The sequence below is a fragment of the Henckelia pumila genome, chromosome 2, assembly GCF_033568475.1.
Source record: "Henckelia pumila isolate YLH828 chromosome 2, ASM3356847v2, whole genome shotgun sequence".
Classification (NCBI taxonomy): Eukaryota; Viridiplantae; Streptophyta; class Magnoliopsida; order Lamiales; family Gesneriaceae; genus Henckelia; species Henckelia pumila.
Genome location: NC_133121.1, coordinates 16,072,306 through 16,092,355, shown reverse-complemented (window position 1 = coordinate 16,092,355; position 20,050 = coordinate 16,072,306). Strand labels below are relative to the sequence as shown.

General features: G+C 34.4%; 2 protein-coding genes across 2 annotated transcripts; both read left to right on the top strand.

The window, feature by feature from the left end:
- Positions 1-1,424: 1,424 nt before the first annotated feature.
- On the top strand, positions 1,425-9,751 carry LOC140880182 (probable inactive histone-lysine N-methyltransferase SUVR2). Its single transcript, XM_073284388.1, has 11 exons — positions 1,425-1,512; positions 4,530-4,753; positions 4,852-4,887; positions 5,022-5,054; positions 5,192-5,777; positions 6,284-7,371; positions 7,507-7,772; positions 8,231-8,297; positions 8,401-8,451; positions 9,039-9,135; positions 9,454-9,751. The coding sequence occupies exons 2-11, from the start codon at positions 4,565-4,567 to the stop codon at positions 9,468-9,470; spliced, it is 2,430 nt and encodes an 809-aa protein (XP_073140489.1). The 5' UTR covers positions 1,425-1,512; positions 4,530-4,564; the 3' UTR covers positions 9,471-9,751.
- Positions 9,752-11,213: 1,462 nt separating this feature from the next.
- LOC140883044 (large ribosomal subunit protein uL14) lies at positions 11,214-12,609 on the top strand. The gene is made up of 4 exons (XM_073289343.1): positions 11,214-11,252; positions 11,334-11,618; positions 12,230-12,271; positions 12,369-12,609. The coding sequence occupies exons 1-4, from the start codon at positions 11,240-11,242 to the stop codon at positions 12,449-12,451; spliced, it is 423 nt and encodes a 140-aa protein (XP_073145444.1). The 5' UTR covers positions 11,214-11,239; the 3' UTR covers positions 12,452-12,609.
- The last annotated feature ends 7,441 nt before the right edge of the window (positions 12,610-20,050 follow it).

Sequence of the window (20,050 nt, the reverse complement as noted above, 5' to 3'; positions counted from 1 at the left end):
TTTTAGTTTAAGTTTGATTTTCGTATTATTTGACTTTCTATTGGGTTGTATATTGATTTTTTTGGGTTTCCAGTTATTTGTTCTGGTTGTATTCTGTCGGGTCAGCACTTGGTTAAGTTTCCACGTTTGCTTGATTAGGCATGTTTAACATACCGGTTCAGACCAAAATCGGTCTGATAAACCTGGAATCGGGATCAGTACGGAAGAACCAAACCCGAAACCGATTTCAATCCATTAAGGAATGGATTGAACCGGTTCTCTGTTTTGAGAACCGATTCCGGTTATGGGACCGGATCCGAACCTTCACCGGAACGGGACCGGTAATTTTGAGGCATTTTATAACTTCGGAATCGGAACATAGTCATATATTTAATAATAATAATAATAATTTCAGATTAATTTTTTAAAATTTAACGTGTATAGAACCGATTCGGCCCGAATCGAAACCGGTCAATAACCTGTAGCACCGGTCCGCGTTTCGGATCGATTCCAAGTTAATTACCTTGGAACCGGAACCGTATCGATTCTATCTGGTTCCTGACCCGATCGATCCGTAACCGGAACCAGGAACCGATAAGCATGCCTAACTCTGATTATGATTTACTGTTTAATTTTAGTTGCATGCTTAAATTTATGATAAATAGGTGATCCGGGACGTTTTACCACATTACTAAAGATTATAAAATGATAATATTGTCAACTTGTAAAATAAAAAAAAGTAAAATGGATTGTGATAAATTGTATTTAATTGATTTAAAATCCACTTGACATCAAAGTCCGAAATTTGTGACAATATCTAGAATTCGATATTCAAGTTAAATTTTTAATCATTCCAAAATTTTTTTTTTACCAAACTTCATGTTCACACATATATTTTCATCATAATTTATCTCTTGTGTTTTTTTTTTTTAAATTTAAAACAGTAATGCGTTTCATTTATCATTATTTTTGTTTTTAAAAATATTTTTTTATCCACACATATCGCGTATATGACGACCAATTAGTTTGAGGAAAATGGAAGCTAATATGTGCCCTTAAGTGTTGTGCTCTAATTTAAACTAAAATATAATACTCGAGAGCCACAACAAACACAAAATGACAAAATAGTGTTTTTTTAAAAAATAAATTTTGAAATTTCAAAACACCACTCTTTCTTTATTTTTGGCTCCCTAATTTTTTTCATGAAAAATTAAATTTGTTTTAAAAAAACCTGAAAACTTATTGAGGACCAGAAAATGTAAATTTTTTTATTTGAAATTTTTGTATTTTATATTTCAAAATTTGAAGAAGAATACATAATGCTTATTATTATTATAAAATAAAATAAAATGGGGGACGGTAATGCGAGTCTCGTATTTAACGATGTATACGTGGCGTGGTGATGTAATAATAAAACGCACTTTCAGCTCCCCTCTCAGCAAATCCTCCTCCACTACGCTGTAGACTGTAGAGAGCTCCCAAAAATCCCTCTTGTCTCGCAGCGTAAACCCTCGGAAGATTTTGCGAATGCTGGTAAAATTATCATACGTTTTCCACTGTTTCAGCACATACTTGTGTTACGAATTCAATATCTGTTACGTTTGATTCTTAAATTCAATTTTATTTCCCCCAGTTCATGCACGATGATTATTGTTTCGATTATATGCATGAAATGTTGTCATTCCCGGTATGGATTGACTGGAATCCTGTTCTTGTGTTTTAAAAATTTAAGTAGCTATAGGCTTTCAGTATTTCTTAATTTTGTTCTTCATTTTTTTAGGGGTTTTGAGGGTTACGGCGACTACATTGTTTTTAAACGCACGTGTCTCGCCGATCGGCCGTTACTTTCCATGAGAATGTTCTAGTTTTGTTTTTGTTTTTGTTTTTTTTGAAATTTTCCCCCTGTTTTTCAGGCGTTAAGTTTTTCAGGATCTATTGCTACTTTTATCGTGGTTAGTGTCTACAAGTTTTCCACCCATCTGTGTACGAATTTGAGATCTATCTATGATTGGGATCTTATTATCTGACCAACTCTTGACAAAGCTTCATTTTTTTCCCGCTCAAATATTTGGGGGTTTAAGGGTTCAGGCCACCGAGTTCTTCTCAATTCGCATGCTTTCTGGCCTTTTTTGTATGCTGTTTGTCATCTTCCGTATTGGCTATTGGATCATTGTTCTCCTAATTCTCGCACAAATTTTTAATATTTTTCAAATTTTCAGGGTTGATTACTTGGTTGTGATGGTGTGACCACATTGTTATTGATTCTGATGTTTTCCATCATTTTGTGATGCAAAAGTTTTACAAATTCTTAGCTTTATGAGTACCTATGCTGTGCAGTAATGAGATTGAAATTATTTATTTATTTCCTAATTTTTTAGTATAAACGAGAACTCTTAACTTACTCTTTGTTGTGAGCATGTCACCTGTTTATCTAATTTTTTTCTTCAAACTATTGTGATTTATCTGTTGAACCCAATGCCACATTTTGATAGTGTTTTTTTGTTTTTTGTTTTTTGTTTTAAGTGTATTCATGATGGTCCTTTGTTCTATTAAATCAGATGCCATCTAATTGCAGCATTGAAGATTACACAGTAAATTTTGGGAACTGTTTATTTTCATATTACTAAGGTGTTAGATTTGAAAAGTTTCTTTATGAGGTCCAGTGACTAAATTAATGTTCAACTGTTTCTTCTAATCTTATCTTTATATCTATCGAATTGAAAGTAGAAACAACAATTTGTAGGAAATCATTCTCAGCCGATTCAAGCACGTTGAAACCTTTTATCAGTTTCTGGTGCTGATCATTCTGAGGAATAAATCTTGGTCTAGCACAGAGTCAATTTTCATATTTCAATATTTTTTAAAACAGTATATTCATAATAATTTTTTTTCTTTTATACTAGATACAGTTGTATTGCATATTTGAAGATTACAAGGTGAAATAGTAGCCACTGTTCACTCAAGTAAGTGTTAGAGATGAAAATTTTCAATTTTTTTATAAGGTTGGATAGCTAAAGTAAGGTTCAATTTGTTTAGTCATCTTAATTGGCTGTTTTCTGGAATTCAATAATTGTGTAATAAATCATTCTTAGCCTATTCATGAGTCTGAATTCTTTTGATCAGTTTCTGCTACATTATTAGCATAATGAGGAGCATATCTTGGCTTATCTTAGGTGCCATCATATCAGTTGTTGCAATTTATGGAATCTGTTATATTCCTAGATTAATCAAACTGTAATGTGGCTGAAATACAGAGTGAAAATGGAAATGAATGAACAATGAATATCTTGTTGTATAAATTGAAATACAAATATGAAGTTTCTCCCTCAACAAGTAACACTCTCCCTAGCCTCTGCTAGCAAAACCTCTCAAGCAATAAAATATCATAACTAACTAATCTCTCTCTACTCATTTCATTCCTTCCCTTCACGTGAACCTCTTCCGTTTTTTCTTTCGTAAACATATTGAATTACGAGTCTGTCATTAACTGAGCCTCAAATCCCGTGAATCCATAACAGAACATACTGGTAAGCCGTCATAACAGTCATTCACCTATTATTCTGGTATGGATAACATATCATCTTCAACAACATTTCATGCTTCAGTCAATTAATCGAAACCTCTTAACTGGTGTCTGGTGCTGTGGTCTGAGGATCATTTCAGTGATTATGGTAGGTGCTAAGTAGAGATCTTTTGCCTCTTGATATGTAAATCAATGTCCCCATCGGCAGCAACCTTCTCTAATCCAGATAGAAAACCATCATTTCGCTTGCAATAATAGAAATGAAGGATTCAAGTTTTGTCTCTGGCATCCATTTGTATTAAGCCACCATCTCCGTCTCTGCAGGTGATAGATAATACATGCTTTAGTGGTTTTTTTTTTTGTATGTAGTTTTCTGCTTGTAATTTGTTCTGAAGTGGTGTTTCCACGGTGTCAACCTTTGAATCTTGTTGTCTATTTGAGCTTCACTTATCTATATGTATAATAGATAAGTGATTGAGATCGATATTTTTTCAATATGTTGGTCCTGGGATTGCTTTTCCTAGTTATAATTTTTTTTCCATGTGTAGTATTTACGTTTTGGATGTTTCATCGAGTGATGAAAAGTTATTGCAGTTCCAAACTTTTTTCTCCTCCACACCTTTATTTCTTAAATGTTAGATGCCTGATACTTGTTTATAAAGTTTATTTCAAATGTGAATCCTGGTAGCCATAATGAGATCCGGATTTTTTTAGTGTGTTGAAATTATTTTACTTGTTGAAATTATTTTACTCACTTTCTCATTTATGGTGAAGAATTAGTGTTCTATTATAGAGAATTACCATCCGCATTCGTTATTCTGGGCCTGATAATGAAAATTTCCCCACGCTTCTCTGCCAACCATGCAAGCATTTTTTATTGGAAAAAATCGTGCAGAGATCCAGGTTTTGGTTTGCGATTGTAAATATAAGTGAAACAAAGGACAATTTTTATCACATTGCATGAATGAATTGTTGATGTAATGTTCTTTTGTTTTTTTCTGGTTGGTTTTAAAGGTTCCTTAATTAGGAAATCTAAAACTCGACGACGCCAAATATCTTCAAATGAGTAAGGAGACGAAAAAGAAAGTTGCATGTGCCTTTGATGCCATGAAGAACCTTGGGATCCCTATAGATAAGGTGAAGCCTGTATTAAAGAATTTGCTGAAACTGTATGATAAGAACTGGATGCTTATTGAAGCGGAAAACTTTAGAGCCCTTGCCGATGCTATATTTGAGAGTGAAGAAGCAGAAGTATGTATTTTGGTTCACTCCAAATAATCCATTTCTGCCTTTTTCGTTTCTAGTTTTCCCATGTCTTTGATTTTTCATGACAATTTTGATTATTTCAGACATCAAGGCATGCAGTAAAGCTTGCAAACAATGAAGTATGATTCTTTTGCCAGTTGCTTTACTTAATTGAACGATAACTAGTTGTATTGTAAATAAAAATCCTTGTTCAACTCATTTTACGTGGATAGGGTGATTAATGTACTAATATAATGATTCGTGTCATCTTCAGGCTGCAGAGCATTCAAAGAAGAATGTGAATGAAGTATGGAATTTATTTGCGAAAGAAAATGTGTATCATCTTGAAACTCACAATACCAGTTGTACTCATACTGTTAACTTCTATTACTTCTATTTTGCTTAAGCATTATGATGCTGTACTTGCTTAATTAACCCACACAGAATGAGAACTATTTGGAGGAAGATGCTATTGAAGAGCCTGAGCGACCTCTGAAAAGATTGCGACCAAGATATCAAGAAGGCCAAACATCCCCAATCAATAATTCAAGTGTGCCAAGAACTCCACTAATCATACCTAAAGAAGAACCAGATGTACTACCAGAGAACCAGCATCTGAATCTGAATCAGTCACAAAGCACAGTCGAGCCATCTCAGCCAGTTACTGATGGGAACCCAATAGTTAAATCACAAGGTGGGACGGTCCAGTCACTTGGTAAAAATAAAGGAAAGCAACCAGTTTCTCCCAATTTGTCGATCGCCCATGAGAGGTGTGATCCCTGCCGGCCCAGTGACTCCCATGGACGTCATAAGATTACCTCATTGAGAATTGAATCCAAATCTCCTTCTGGTTCAATGCAGCCACTAGACAAAGGAAAGGGCTCTCTCTCTCCAATTCCCGAAGACGGTTCAGTTTCTGATAATTCAATGGTTGCTGTACATCTCAAGGAGTCAAATGTTGAACCTGATACTTTTCATTCGCTCAAAAGGAAGAACATCGAAAGTCGTGCTTTAATTACCTACCATTCAAGTATGTCTTTTTCTTTTGTTGTTGGCAGTTGGCACATTATTTATTTGATTAATTTGATTCGGTTGTTTGGAGCTGAGCTTCTAAGATTCATCTTGTATGTACAATGGTTTTCTGTAGAAAATTTTTGATCAGTGATATTTTTTTCCTTATTTACAGAGCTTCTGTTTATTGTTAGTTGTATTGGTTTATACTTTAAGCGTTGCATGGGTAACGGCCTAATATTCAATATATTTTTACGTCTCTATCAATGTAGAAAATCTGTTGATTGTGATATGCTGGTTTCTCTACTTTATTTATTTGTTGCATTTATTTTGTAGCTCCTGCTTGGCGCCTCTGTTTAAGTTTATATTCTGCAAGTTTACTTTAAATAAAGGAATTGTTGTAGAGTTTTCGCCTATAATTGCCATTCTGTGGATTACAGATCAATTGTTTGCGTAATTGTCAAGTTAGGATGGTTGCAGTCCGTGAAAATGGTGGTTTTGATATCTCAGAATTTCAATTGACAGGTGAAAGTGATTCAACTCATGTACCGTTTCCACCAGACGAACGAGCAAACAATGGCAATCATGCAGTGATCTCGGATGTATGCTCTTCTAACCTCGAAATTGCTTCCTCACCTTGTGGAGAGGTAAAAATTTTGTTGAACTGCGACTTGGCTCTTGGAATGCCTGACTTCCATATGCCTGGTCTTGAAGCTGTTCTAAAATCTGTGGAGGATAATTGTCTGAGATTATACAAAACTGTGGACCCAAAATTTTCAGTGAGGAACCTTATGCAAGAAATGTGTGAATGTGTTCTGAGATTAGGAACTGAATCCACTCATGAGTCATCAGAAGCCACTGATGTGACACCGGCTGGCAACTTATTGCAGAACTCTTCTGGAATTGTTGATTCTCAGTTTGATGCTGAAACTATGCTGCACAAAATGTTACTACTTCTTCCATCTTGTGATGGCCTTGGTGAAGGTTTACAATCTAACGAGATGGGTGGTGGCGAGGATCATGTAACAAATGGAAAACTTCAAGACAATGATATTGAAGGCGACTCTAATTTGATAGTCGGTAAGGAGTGCTTGTTGACTCGTGAAAAGATCATGTCTCTCCATGATGCTAATGACATATCCAAGGGACAAGAAAAAGTGTCAATTATGATGGTAAATGAATTCAATAATGAGTGCAGACCATCTTTCTGCTACATAACACAAAATGCTGTTTTCCAAAATGCGCGTGTAAATTTTGCTTTAGCTCGTATAGGAGAAAACAAGTGTTGCTCGACTTGTTCTGGTGATTGCTTATCCTTGTCTATACCTTGTGCTTGTGGGCTTGAAACTGGAGGTGAGTTTGTTTACACTTTGGATGGCCTCATTAGGGAAGAATTTCTTAAAGAGAGTATCTCCACGAGTCGAGATCCGAAGAAACACTGTCAATTTTTCTGTAAGCTATGTCCTCTTCAGAAATCAAAAAATAAAGATGTTACTGAACCTTGCAAAGGTCATCTCATGAGGAAATTCATCAAAGAATGCTGGTGGAAATGTGGCTGTAATAAACAATGTGGCAATCGAGTGGTACAGAGAGGAATAAGTTACCACATACAGGTATGACTGTGGCTGGGTCTTGAGTTCTCCCCCCCCCCCCCCCCCCCCCCCCAACCCAGCCCACCTACCATAGTTAGTATTTTTTTATAGAAGTTGACTGAAATTTCCACCTGTTTTTCTTATGGTTCATTTTAGGTGTTTATGACTGCTGAAGGAAAAGGGTGGGGTCTACGCACTCTGGAAGACATTCCAACAGGTGCGTTTGTTTGTGAATATGTGGGAGAGGTTTTAACCAACTCTGAGCTCTTTGATCGTGTTTCACGGAGTTCTCAAGGAGTGAAACATTCGTATCCTGTTCTTCTTGATGCCGATTGGGGTTCCAAAGAAGTGCTGAAAGATGAAGAAGCTCTTTATTTAGACGCTACATGTTATGGGAATGTGGCAAGGTTTATTAATCACAGGTAATTTCGTTTGATATACTGCATTTGATGTATTCCATTTTTGTTTCTCTTTGGTTATGGAGAATGGTAATGGGTCTCCCATCTTTGTTATCTGTGGGAGATAGATTTAGGTAACTATGTTTGGATTTATGTTTGGATTTATGTAAGCAGTCCTTTAGACTTGGTTCATGAAAGGCCAAGTACGCCTTTCAAAACTTATTTCTTATTACACTACGGTGTAAATAGTTAAGTTTGGTGCTCCTTTCTATTATGCTGCAAATGCTGGGGCTAGCACACACTTTTATATGGTTATGGCACTTTATTATTTGCTTAAATTTCTTTTACTCCTCAAACGGTGTTATTTTTCTTTCACACTTCTCAACAAACTGGGAAGATTTTCTTTTTGAAGAGTCTTAACCTGTTTTGATTTTGATGGTAGTTTTTCCTGACATCTTCATCCTTTTTTCTGATCACGTTAGATGCTATGACTCAAACTTGGTGTCAGTACCAGTTGAGGTCGAGACTCCAGATCGCCACTATTACCACGTATGAGATCTCATACTTTTGTGGTGTCTTTTAAGCATACCCTGTTCCAAATTTTTTGGAGTCAAGTGCCAATAAAATTTTTTTTTTTGGTGACCAAACACAGCTTGCTTTATTCACTACAAGAAACGTGAAAGCTATGGAAGAACTCACTTGGGTAAGTAGGTTATGCTTATCTGCTGCAAATTTGGTTTTCAGAGTCATAGAATGCTAAAGTTCAAATGTAAGAAAAGTTATATGTGGAATTGTGTGAGGTAAAAAAGTTGTCTTGTTTTGACGATTCAATATTGGATTGGTGGTATATGAACATTTGCACGGACTATGGACTAGCATTTTATAGGAAAGTTTTCTTGTTTTGATGATGGCCAGATTGTTCTGGTTGACAAACTTCAGAATCAAGTCCAAGTATCTTATGATAACTCAATCCTGTAGCTCAACCAATCAAAAAACTTGGTTTTTTTCTGGCACCATAAAGTACTCAGAATTGAAGAGGAAACATAAGATCGAGTATCCTAGCACAAAGTTCTTGACATTCAGAGAAAAGAAGGAAAACAATCGAGAGTAATTAAGTTTAAGTTTTCAGCTACAACCATTTGTCACCCAATATATTATCAGTAATTTATAGTCATCCAATTTTCTATTTAAATTTTGTCAAATGCTCAAGGGTATATGGAGTCTTACCAACCTAACCATGGTTTTAATGCTTGCTCTTTGCTGAGAAGTTTTCACATGTTTTGAATGCAGGACTATGGCATTGATTTCGATGATGTTGACCATCCATTCGAAGCCTTCCAATGTCTTTGCGGCAGCAAGTTCTGCCGCAATGTCAAGCCTTTGACTGGTAAGTAGGAGAAAAAAGGCTCAACATTTATTTCTCGTTGTCCCATCTTCAGTTTGAACCTTTTCTGTAGGGTGGCCTAACCTCTTGGCTGTCCCAAGTTTCTACATGTTACTATCTTGTAATGTGTTTTAAAAAAAAAATTAACAAATGACGATCTACGTTCAAATTGGAGGCCCCCTTCCCCACCACCCCCACACCCACGCACACGTAATAGGTTCAACCCGCATTATCGACTGATCAATCTATTTCTTGACACATTTTCTGCAGCTGAGAATAGCTTATTTATTTTCTTACTTGCCATTTTGTGCTTCTAACCAGCAGGTTCTGCACCTTAGGATATAGCTCAAGAAGTGGACACCGTGGGCTGTTTATTTCAGTCACTTTTGGGCTTAATATTAATGACACAAAAGTCTGGCTGCAATTTTCCCTCTCCCTTTTATTAGGTTTTTTGAAATATCTATCCATTCTTCTTTTTGTGACTTATTATGTTGAATGGAACATTAGCCGTATTTTGTTTTCACTTACCATTTAGTCAGGTTATGCTTTTGATGGATTTTGATTTTTGTATATACATTCCAGACGTGATACGAAATATAATAAATGCGATAGAAGTATTAATCGATATTATTTATCAGTATTATAGTAAGCTGGATATTTTATTTATTTATTATCAACAAAATTCAAGGTTTGTTTTAGTCTAATCTCGATCAACTATTATTTTTTAAAAAATAACCTCCAACAATAAATTTTAAATACATTTGTGTAGGTTATTTTCTTTTTAAAAAGTTTGACCGAGTTTATTTTCCTAATTTCATCCCAAAACGCTTGTGATATTACATATCTTATTCAAAATAACGCATTTACTAATTACTAGACCAAATAAAGGAAAATTGTAAGATAAAATAAGATGCTAAACGTGTGATTTCCAAATTAACAGTAATATTTTCGAAATGTTGCAAATTATTAAATTAATAAAATGTAGCTTTATTTAATACTATCGTAAGTTTATAGCATGATTAGAAAAATAAATTTGGTTTCTAATTTAATTTCATGATTGAACATGTTTTAACAGAATTAAAATTATAATTATAATTTTTTTTGTATAGAGTATATGTTTTAATATTTTTAAAACTAGTTTTTTTAATTATTTAATTGTACAATACATATTTATTTCATCCAACTTATGAATTAAATTCCACATGATTAAAGTTAGTTTCAGTTTTCGATACCCTAAACTACCGGACAATTTTGAATTCCCTAAATTTTCATATTGGATCCAACGAAATTTGCTACCCGATAGATCGGGGTACCTGACCTGACATATCCGAACCCAGAACCCGGCTTGACGCCCACCGTAAGTGATAATAATATCATAATACCAATGTTTTAAAAAATGGTAGACGATCAGTCACCCACCCCCTAGCGCTTAGATGCTTAGGCGGGGCTTATGCAGTTTTTTATTTTTAGTCCAAATATCTAGTTATTCTAGTTCGATTTATCTTAATATTATCCAATAATTTCTCTTTATCTAATTCACATGTCTAAGTAATGTTTTTTCAAGTTTAAATATCTAATTATTCTTGTTCATCTTAATATTTATCCAATAATTTCTCGTTATCGAATTCAACTCGAAATACATTACATATTTTTCGTTTTCATCTCATACAAATTGATGGACAAATATGTTAAATAATATTTTTAAAAAAAATTAAAATTGAAAAAAATAAAATATTATATGTTAATTTTGAGGCGTCTATGCGGCGATTAGACGGTCTAGACGATCACTTAATATAATAATTCAATTGTCTAAATAGTGAGACGGTGGGCAACCCCTACACTGCATAATAAAAGGTCTCTCGGTGTTTAATTAATTGATTTATTATTATTATTATTATTATTATTATTATTATTATTTTTTTTTTTTTTTTGTTGAGAATCTGGTGTTTAAAATTTGAATGCGAAGTTCAATTGACCGATTGAACAATCAAACTGGGCCTGGCAAAAATTAGAAGCCCATTTAACTTTTATTGCTGATAAAACCCTAGCCCACAATTATATAAACCCCCTAACCGCTAGAAGGGTAGCTGGGAAAAAAAAAGGCAAAATGTCGAAGCGAGGTGAGATCTTCAAACCCTAATCCCATGAAAAATGTAATCTTTATTGGTTTCAACTAAAATTTGTGCATGGCCACTGACCAGGACGTGGAGGATCGGCGGGGAACAAGTTCCGGATGTCGCTTGGTTTGCCGGTGGCGGCGACGGTGAACTGCGCGGACAATACGGGAGCGAAGAATCTTTACATCATATCGGTGAAGGGAATCAAGGGGAGACTTAACAGGCTTCCCTCCGCTTGCGTCGGAGACATGGTGATGGCTACCGTCAAGAAGGGAAAGCCAGATCTCCGTAAGAAGGTCATGCCCGCTGTTATTGTTCGCCAACGCAAGCCCTGGCGCCGAAAGGACGGTGTATTCATGTACTTTGAAGGTATTTTGCACTAGCCAATGCACTTTTTTTTTTGTCGCCCACTTTGTTCTTTTTCGTTCTCTACTTTTTTGCTAATGAGCTAATTTGTTGCTTACAAATGAGTGCATGCCTGTGTTGTGCATAGATGTTTACTCTCTATTTTCTTCTATTGCTGTTAGCCGATGTGGTACCGTTCACTGAATTAGTTGGGAAATTGCCTGTGATCGGTTAGTTTTGTGAAGGTGTCAAAACTGCAGAGAAATTGTTTATTGGTACTCGATTAAAGAATTCAGGTCGAGAAAAATGATCTAATAGTGAAAATAAAAATCAGCATACTCAAAAGCTAAAAACAAATAGCATGCTCAAAGATTTGACCTTGTGCAAGTACTAATATCATTTCATGTTTCATAGTATTTTGTCTGTGTATAATTTTCCTTGCCAAGAATTTGTTGATATATTTGCTGCTTTAGAAGTTGGCTAATGTTCATCAGCTTGGGGGGGTGTGCTTGTGTGTATCCAGTAGCATTATTTTCTGGTGCATATATGTTAGAAAACATCATGAGATGCTGATCTTGATGTGTTAAACATGATGATGAACATGTATACTTAACATTGTGTCTTTTGCTTCACAGATAATGCTGGGGTCATAGTGAATCCCAAAGGTGAAATGAAAGGTATTGATCGATCTTTGGTGGTGTTAATAAAACTAAAAATCCAGTCTTCCCCATTTTGCATTAACTTTGATATATTAATCTTATCATTCTGTGATAGGTTCTGCCATCACCGGCCCAATTGGAAAGGAGTGTGCTGATCTTTGGCCTAGGATTGCGAGTGCTGCCAATGCTATCGTCTAGAAGTCTAAGTTTCGGGTTCTTGAAATTTTGTGCTTGTGTTTCTTTCTTCATTCGATACAATCAAGCCCAAGTGATGAGAATTGTCATGTTTATTGGATTTTGTAGCCGAACTAATTTAATATATGAGGAGGTGCTAATCTACTTTTGTTTTTGGTAAAGTAGTGCCTTTTCTTTTTGAATACCCGTGCTAGATCATATGAGCCACTTGCCTCGAGGGCTCGATGCATTGAACTCATACTCACTGCTTCCCGAAAAGAACTTACACTTGTAGAAGTAATATGATTCTTTTGAAATCGTACGAAATGACAGGAGATGCACCTGTGTGCGATGATCTCTTTGAACCTTGAATTGTTGCAGTACCAATTTGTTGATAGTATATCAATTGAATTTTGGATTGTACTTACAACAGTTGGCATACCTTGATCAGAGCTATAACCAATTTGATGTCGGAAGAAATTTGAATTGTACTTGCACACCGTCGGAATATGTTACATCAAAACATATTGAAATGGCTGCTAAAGGGCTGATAAAGAGGGCTGAAGTCTACTTAAATAACGAAGGCTTGGGCCAAGAATCATTACGTTATGATGCATGTCCAAGAGCAAGAATTTGACCTGTGTTCGCAAATGCTTACGTGATGGGAGTGAAAGTTTCACATCCCTTTTATCAGAATACTTTGATCTTGTTTTGGTCAATAAATAAATTTTATGTAAAAAAAAAACTAGGTAAAGGTATATTGGGAATGCTTTATAGGAGGAGGCAACTCGCTGTCGGTGATTTGTTTCGAACTACATGGTTGATTGATTTGTTAAAATTTCACATATTATATATATAAAAATGGTATGTCGAGTTTATCGGCTACAAACAAAATGGGCATCTCATCAACATAAATAACACTTACCATTCCGAATCATTATCATTCTTGTATGTCCGATAGAAAAGAAGAAAAGGGACAGAAGGAGAAGATGAAATGGCACACTTGTTCTTCTTTCTTACTTTTTGATGATGATTCGAACTCTTCGATGGAACCCCTTTATTCATTCAGGAATACTTTTTAGGCAGATCACTCTTTTGAGTCCTTGGATCACACGTACCCGTCCCTCATCTTCCAAAGATCGTAAATACAGAAATTTCATGCTACCCTTAGAATACTTTTAAAAGTGGACGCTCACTATCCCGTAAATACAGCCATCACAGTTAGTCGACTGTTTTATCCGGATCACACCAGCTCAATCTATGCTGGCAGTCGGGCACTCCCCGATCTGCCAGCATCAACGTCCTGGATCACCCGAGAGATCAAATTTAATCTCCCTGGTGATCTGGGCCGTTGGATTCCCATCCGAGCAGTGCCTTAGTGGGGTAGCATAGACTGCTTCGATCACACCACTTGTCACCCCCACCAATATCACTTCAATTACACACACATCGAATATTTAGTTTTGCATATCACCACTTTTTTCTTGTCTATTCATCTATCATTCATACTTATATGTCAACCTGTACATAGCTCGAACCACTCGAAATATATACTTTGAACGGGAAGAAAAGGTTCATATATCCGGAATGGGGAACGAAGGCACCAGTGCTGCAGTTACATCTGCTGGTTTTCTTCATATAAAAACGCCCCGCGACGGTTTTCGTGGATGGTATGCAGCAAGAATAGTGCTGCAGAGGTGCAAGTCGCAATGGAAACGGCTCGTGAGCCGGCAAAGGAACACCATACGGTATAGTTATGATGCACATAGCTATTATCAGAACTTCGACGATGGTTGTAGAGACGACCGCCCTTCGCGTTTTGCTCCCGGTTGATCCCATTTTTTATAGTTCTAAACCCTTTAATTTGTATTCCTCACGATTTGTTTTTGAAAAATAACCCTTCTCTATAATGGATATCACATTCAAATGCAATCATTATATGTGTTTGTCGAATGTTTAAAGAGCTTGGGAACATAATAACTTATAGAAAGTTTTGTTTTCCTTGTTTTTTCGTTACATAATTAGTTCATCCAAATATGAGGATGTTAGAATCGATGATCGAATTGATACTCGGAATATTTTATTTGAGTGTCACATTTTATTTTAATTTTTTTGTCAAAGTTTAGGTCATGTTTATAAATGAAGGAGAAAACCTTGGGGCACTTTGTCCAATTTTGTGTGCAGATCTTGTTATTTATCATCGATGTTCTTATGTTTCTAACAAGATATATCGTGTGGGCAAAATTGAAATATTTTAATCAAATCTTTTAATAATAGTATTTGACTTGTGGGTGATGATGATACATTAATTCTATTTATAGTGCTTTATAATTATAACTATAGCCATGTAAATGGAATGTAGACTTTAGAATATATATATACATTTTTTTTAACAAAATACAACAATCACACTTGTGAATCCACGTATAGTTAATTAACATTCCCTTTTCCTTAAAAAGTTGTCAATCATTAAACCCACTTATATTATGTATTTTTTCCCCTTTAATCGGAGATGGTTAGATTTGGGTTTCGTAATTTACACTTCCATCAATTTGAGATTTTCGTGTCAAATAAACTATGAGTCATCGACATTTATATATATATATATATATATATATGCGCAATGAACACATATGTATGAACAATAACTTTGTGTAAACAATATATTGAATATAGTAGTTTCCACTAAATTTTGCAGGTGTATGCCACATATGCAAAATACATATTTGAATGTAAAAGATGAAAATCTAACTTCTAAAATATTATGTGAAAATGGATCTTGATATAATTCTGATCTCTTCGGTTTTAACGCGACTAAAACAAATGAATAAAATCCTTATCTAAGTGGCATAAACACATGATTATGCTACTAAGAATTGAAATAAACATATTTACAAACGCGTATATATGATGAAAATCCAGAAATTGACAATGAACTGGGAAAAATATAAACGATACGCTAAAAAATGAAAGCTAAAATATTGCAAAGCGTATGCTTGATTTAGAGTTTGATTGAGCTGTGTTAGTTCAACTCTTCTCCCTTTCCTCTAAATTTTCCCATGTTGTTGTGCGTGATTTAGTGGCTAATTATTGGACGAAAATCCAATTCTTCTTGGTGCATGGGGGTTTTTCCTCATTTTCCTTTGAGCCCCAAAAAAAAAAAGAAATAAAAGAAAGAAAGAAAATCTATTCTGTGTACATTACATTGAATGATCTAGTTGGTTTTTGAAAAACCATGGCTATTCCAATGATTTTCTTGTAGTCGATGTCATATCGAGACATTAAATCTTAATGAGTAAGACTGTTATTTACCATGTGATCTAAAACTGCAAACCGGCAACACATGTTTCTTGAAAGAAACATCTTTTTTTTTAGAATAGAATTATAAGTATTTTAGATACAATATTTATTGTCACTGAAACACTAATATGATTTATTTCCATCTTATGTATATTCCACATATACATGTATACACTTATATAAAATAGAGCAAAAAAAAAATACACACCATATTCAGACAAACAAATTAAGCACCGACATGAAACTCAAAAAAAAAAAAAAAAAACATATGGCCCTTCTATTAAATTGATAATTTTTTAAGTATTAAAATCCTTTGTTTTTTAAAGCAGTGACAAAAAACCATAAATAGGAACATAGAATTAATAATTTTGTATAATTTTTTTTTTCGAAAAAATATTCCGTAGAATAATAAATGCATTGACGATATGCCATGCCAAAAGGCACATAAAACCAAACAAATATAATTATCTTCAAAAAATAAAAAAAAACTGTTGAAAATATATATAAATATATATTATTATTTATTGTTGAATGTTGAAGGTTGAAAATTGAAAATTGAGTTGTAAAATATTGAAAATTAGTGTGTGATGATGTAATTAATGATGTATTAATTTTTGACTAATCTCCAATTGAGATCTATAAATAGGTCTCTCCATTTGTGTAGAAAAACACAATTGTGAAGAGAGAAAAATTTTATAAAGTGTAGAATTTGATAAATTTTGAGTTTTTGAGTTTTTACTTTTTACCGTAAATTTTTACTTTTTCACAACACGTTATCAGCACGATCGCTCGAAGGTTCTCTATATTTTCCGACGCTCCAAAATACAAGAAGAAGTCAAAAATATTCAACAAGTAAGAATTTTTATTTTACTGTTTATATATTTTTATTGTGTATATATTAATATATAATATCATGTTATGAAAAAATAAGTTTTTTTCAAAACTTGTTATAAATCCTGGGAGGATGTTAAGACGACATCCCACACTCCCGGTAAGGGATACGACAAGTATAAAAGCCTCTAAGGTTTTTAAACAATAACGTGATATATATTTATTATGTATATATATATTAACTATATTAATATATAATTTCATGTTATTATATAAAAGGTTGTCTATGACACTGACCTTATAATAACGTGATATGATATATATTATTGTGTATTTATATACTAACCATATTTGTATAATCTCATGTTATTATATAAAAGGTTGTCTACGACACCGATCTTATAATAATATGATATGATATACTATACCTGACTTTATACTAACTATATTGGTATAATTTCACAACATTATATAAAAAGCTGTCTACGACACTGACCTTATAATAATGTGATATGATATACATAATTATTTAATTATGATTATCATTATATGCATTACATGATTATCACGAATTTTTATTCAACACATACTCAATTTTTTCTTTACCCCCAACGGTCACAAACGGTAACAAAACGGCTAGTTTTTGCCCTATAAATATGTTCACTCAAACTCATTTTCAATCACACCAAATTCATTCTTTCTCTCAAAATATTTTATCCTCGGTTTTTTCGAAGATGGAGATGATGACATTTATAAGGATATTTTTCATAACGACTATGATCATCATGCTCACGAGTCTTTTACTCACCAGCGATTTTCCAACACATATTTTTTCTCTATTTGTATACGCACTTGTAATTTACGTTCTTCCATTATTTTGTATTGTCATATTTATGGAAATTAACTAATAAAATGCATTGTTATTTTCTAGTACCACCATGTCGAACTTGGCGAAACTCGAATTCATTGCACTTGATATAACGGAAAGAATTATATGCCATGGACCCTCGATGTAGAAATGCATCTCGAGTCATTGGGTCTTAACGAAACTATCAAAGAAAATAACATATCATCCTCACAAGATAAAGCAAAAGCGATGATATTTTTACGCAGACATCTTGATGAGGGGTTGAAATGTGAATATTTGACCGAAAAAGACCCAATGATTTTGTGGAAAGGGTTAAAAGAACGTTTTGAGCATATACGGGAAGTTATACTTCCGACCGCACGAGATGAATGGAATACTTTAAGATTCCAAGATTTTAAAAAGGTGAGTGATTATAATTCTGCGATGTATCGAATTGTCTCACAGCTGAAATTTTGTGGGCATAATATTACTGAGATGGAAATGCTTGAAAAGACATTTTCCACATTCCACGCATCAAATATAACTCTACAACAGCAATATAGAGTGCGTGGATTTTCAAGATACTCAGAACTCATCGCATGTTTACTCGTGGCGGAAAAGAATAATGAATTGCTCATGAGAAATCATCAGTCCAGACCTACTGGTTCAACGGCATTTCCTGAAGCAAATGTCGTAAGTAAAAATGAAAACCAAAATCAAATATATAGACAAGATTTTGGTCGAGGTCGTGGACGAGGACGTGGGCGTGGACGTGGGCGTAGAAATGATCGCGGTCGTGGTCGAGGCCGTGGATTTGAAAATAAAAGAGATAGTTATTTCAATAACTCATCTCAAAGGAACGTCACGAACCACCCACAAAAGAGGCAGCATGATAATACGGGTGAAAATGAAAATCATCCAAAAAGAACTGAGAGTGTTTGTTATAGATGTGGCACTCCAGGACATTGGTCAAGAACTTGTCGAGCCCCTGAGCATCTGTGTAAGCTCTATAAAGATTCAATAAAGGGGAAAGAAAAAGAGACCAATTTTACTGAAAACATTGACCATGCAAGTGGTTCAATGAATTTAGATGCTGCCTACTTTTTGAATGATTTCGAAGATATTGATTAAATATACTGGTGGGAAAAGAATGTAACAATGTAATTTTTATTTTATAAAACATATTATATTTTGCATGTATTGTTTGCATGTATCTTTCTTAATTCATTTTATTGCATATTATTTTTGAAGATCATTATGGAAAATGCTATGATCAAAGATGGAAATAATGCACTGGAAGTTTGCATACCAGATAGTGGTACAACGCACACTATCCTCAGAAATGAAAAATATTTCTTGGAATTAAAACCAACAAAAACAATGATGAATACAATATCAGGTCCTGTAGACTTGATTGAAGGATGTGGCAAAGCACAATTTTTGTTACCTAATGGTACAAAATTTTTGATAAATAGTGCTTTATATTCACCACGATCACAAAGAAATTTGTTGAGTTTTAATGATATATATTCTCATGGTTATGATACGGAAACAATAACCGAAGGAAATGAGAAATATATGTGTCTTACTACATATAAATCAGGAAAGAAATATGTAGTTGAGAAATTATCAATGCTCCCTACTGGGTTGCATTATACACATATAAGTCCAATCGAATCAAATATGGTTATTGGAAATTCTTCAATACTAACAAATTGGCATGATCGATTGGGACATCCTGGTTCAATAATGATGCGAAGGATTATAGAAAATACAAGTGGTCATCCACTGAAAGACCAGAAGATCTTTCAGAATAATAAGTTTCAGTGTAAAGCATGTTCTCTGGGGAAACTTATTATAAGACCATCACCAGCTAAAATCCAAAAGGAATCACCCATATTTCTTGAACGTATTCAAGGTGATATTTGTGGGCCAATTCATCCACCATGTGGACCATTTCGATACTTTATGGTATTGATCGATGCCTCTAGCAGATGGTCACATGTATGTTTATTGTCCACTCGGAATGTGGCATTTGCAAAATTGATGGCTCAAATAATAAAATTGCGGAATCAATTTCCCGAATATACGATCAAGAAAATAAGACTTGATAATGCTGGAGAATTTACTTCCCAGACTTTTAAACGACTATTGTATGTCGATGGGAATTACTGTTGAACATCATGTAGCTCATGTTCATACACAAAATGGATTAGCTGAATCATTGATTAAACGTCTGCAGTTGATTGCTAGACCAATGATTATGAGAACGAAACTCACTATTTCTATATGGGGACATGCAATTTTACATGCTGCTGCATTGATTCGCATCAGGCCAAGTGCATATCATAAACACTCCCCATTGCAGCTTGTATTTGGCAAAGAACCAGATATTTCTCATTTGAGAATTTTTGGATGTATGGTGTATGTGCCTATTGCACCACCTCAAAGAACAAAAATGGGACCTCAAAGAAAGAATGGTATTTATATCGGCTATGATAGTCCATCAATCATTAGATATCTTGAGGCTCAGACAGGCGATGTGTTTACAGCACGGTTTGCTGATTGTCATTTTGATGAAAATAACTTCCCAATGTTAGGGGGAGAAAAGAAACACATCGAAAAAAAAAAAATCATATGGTATG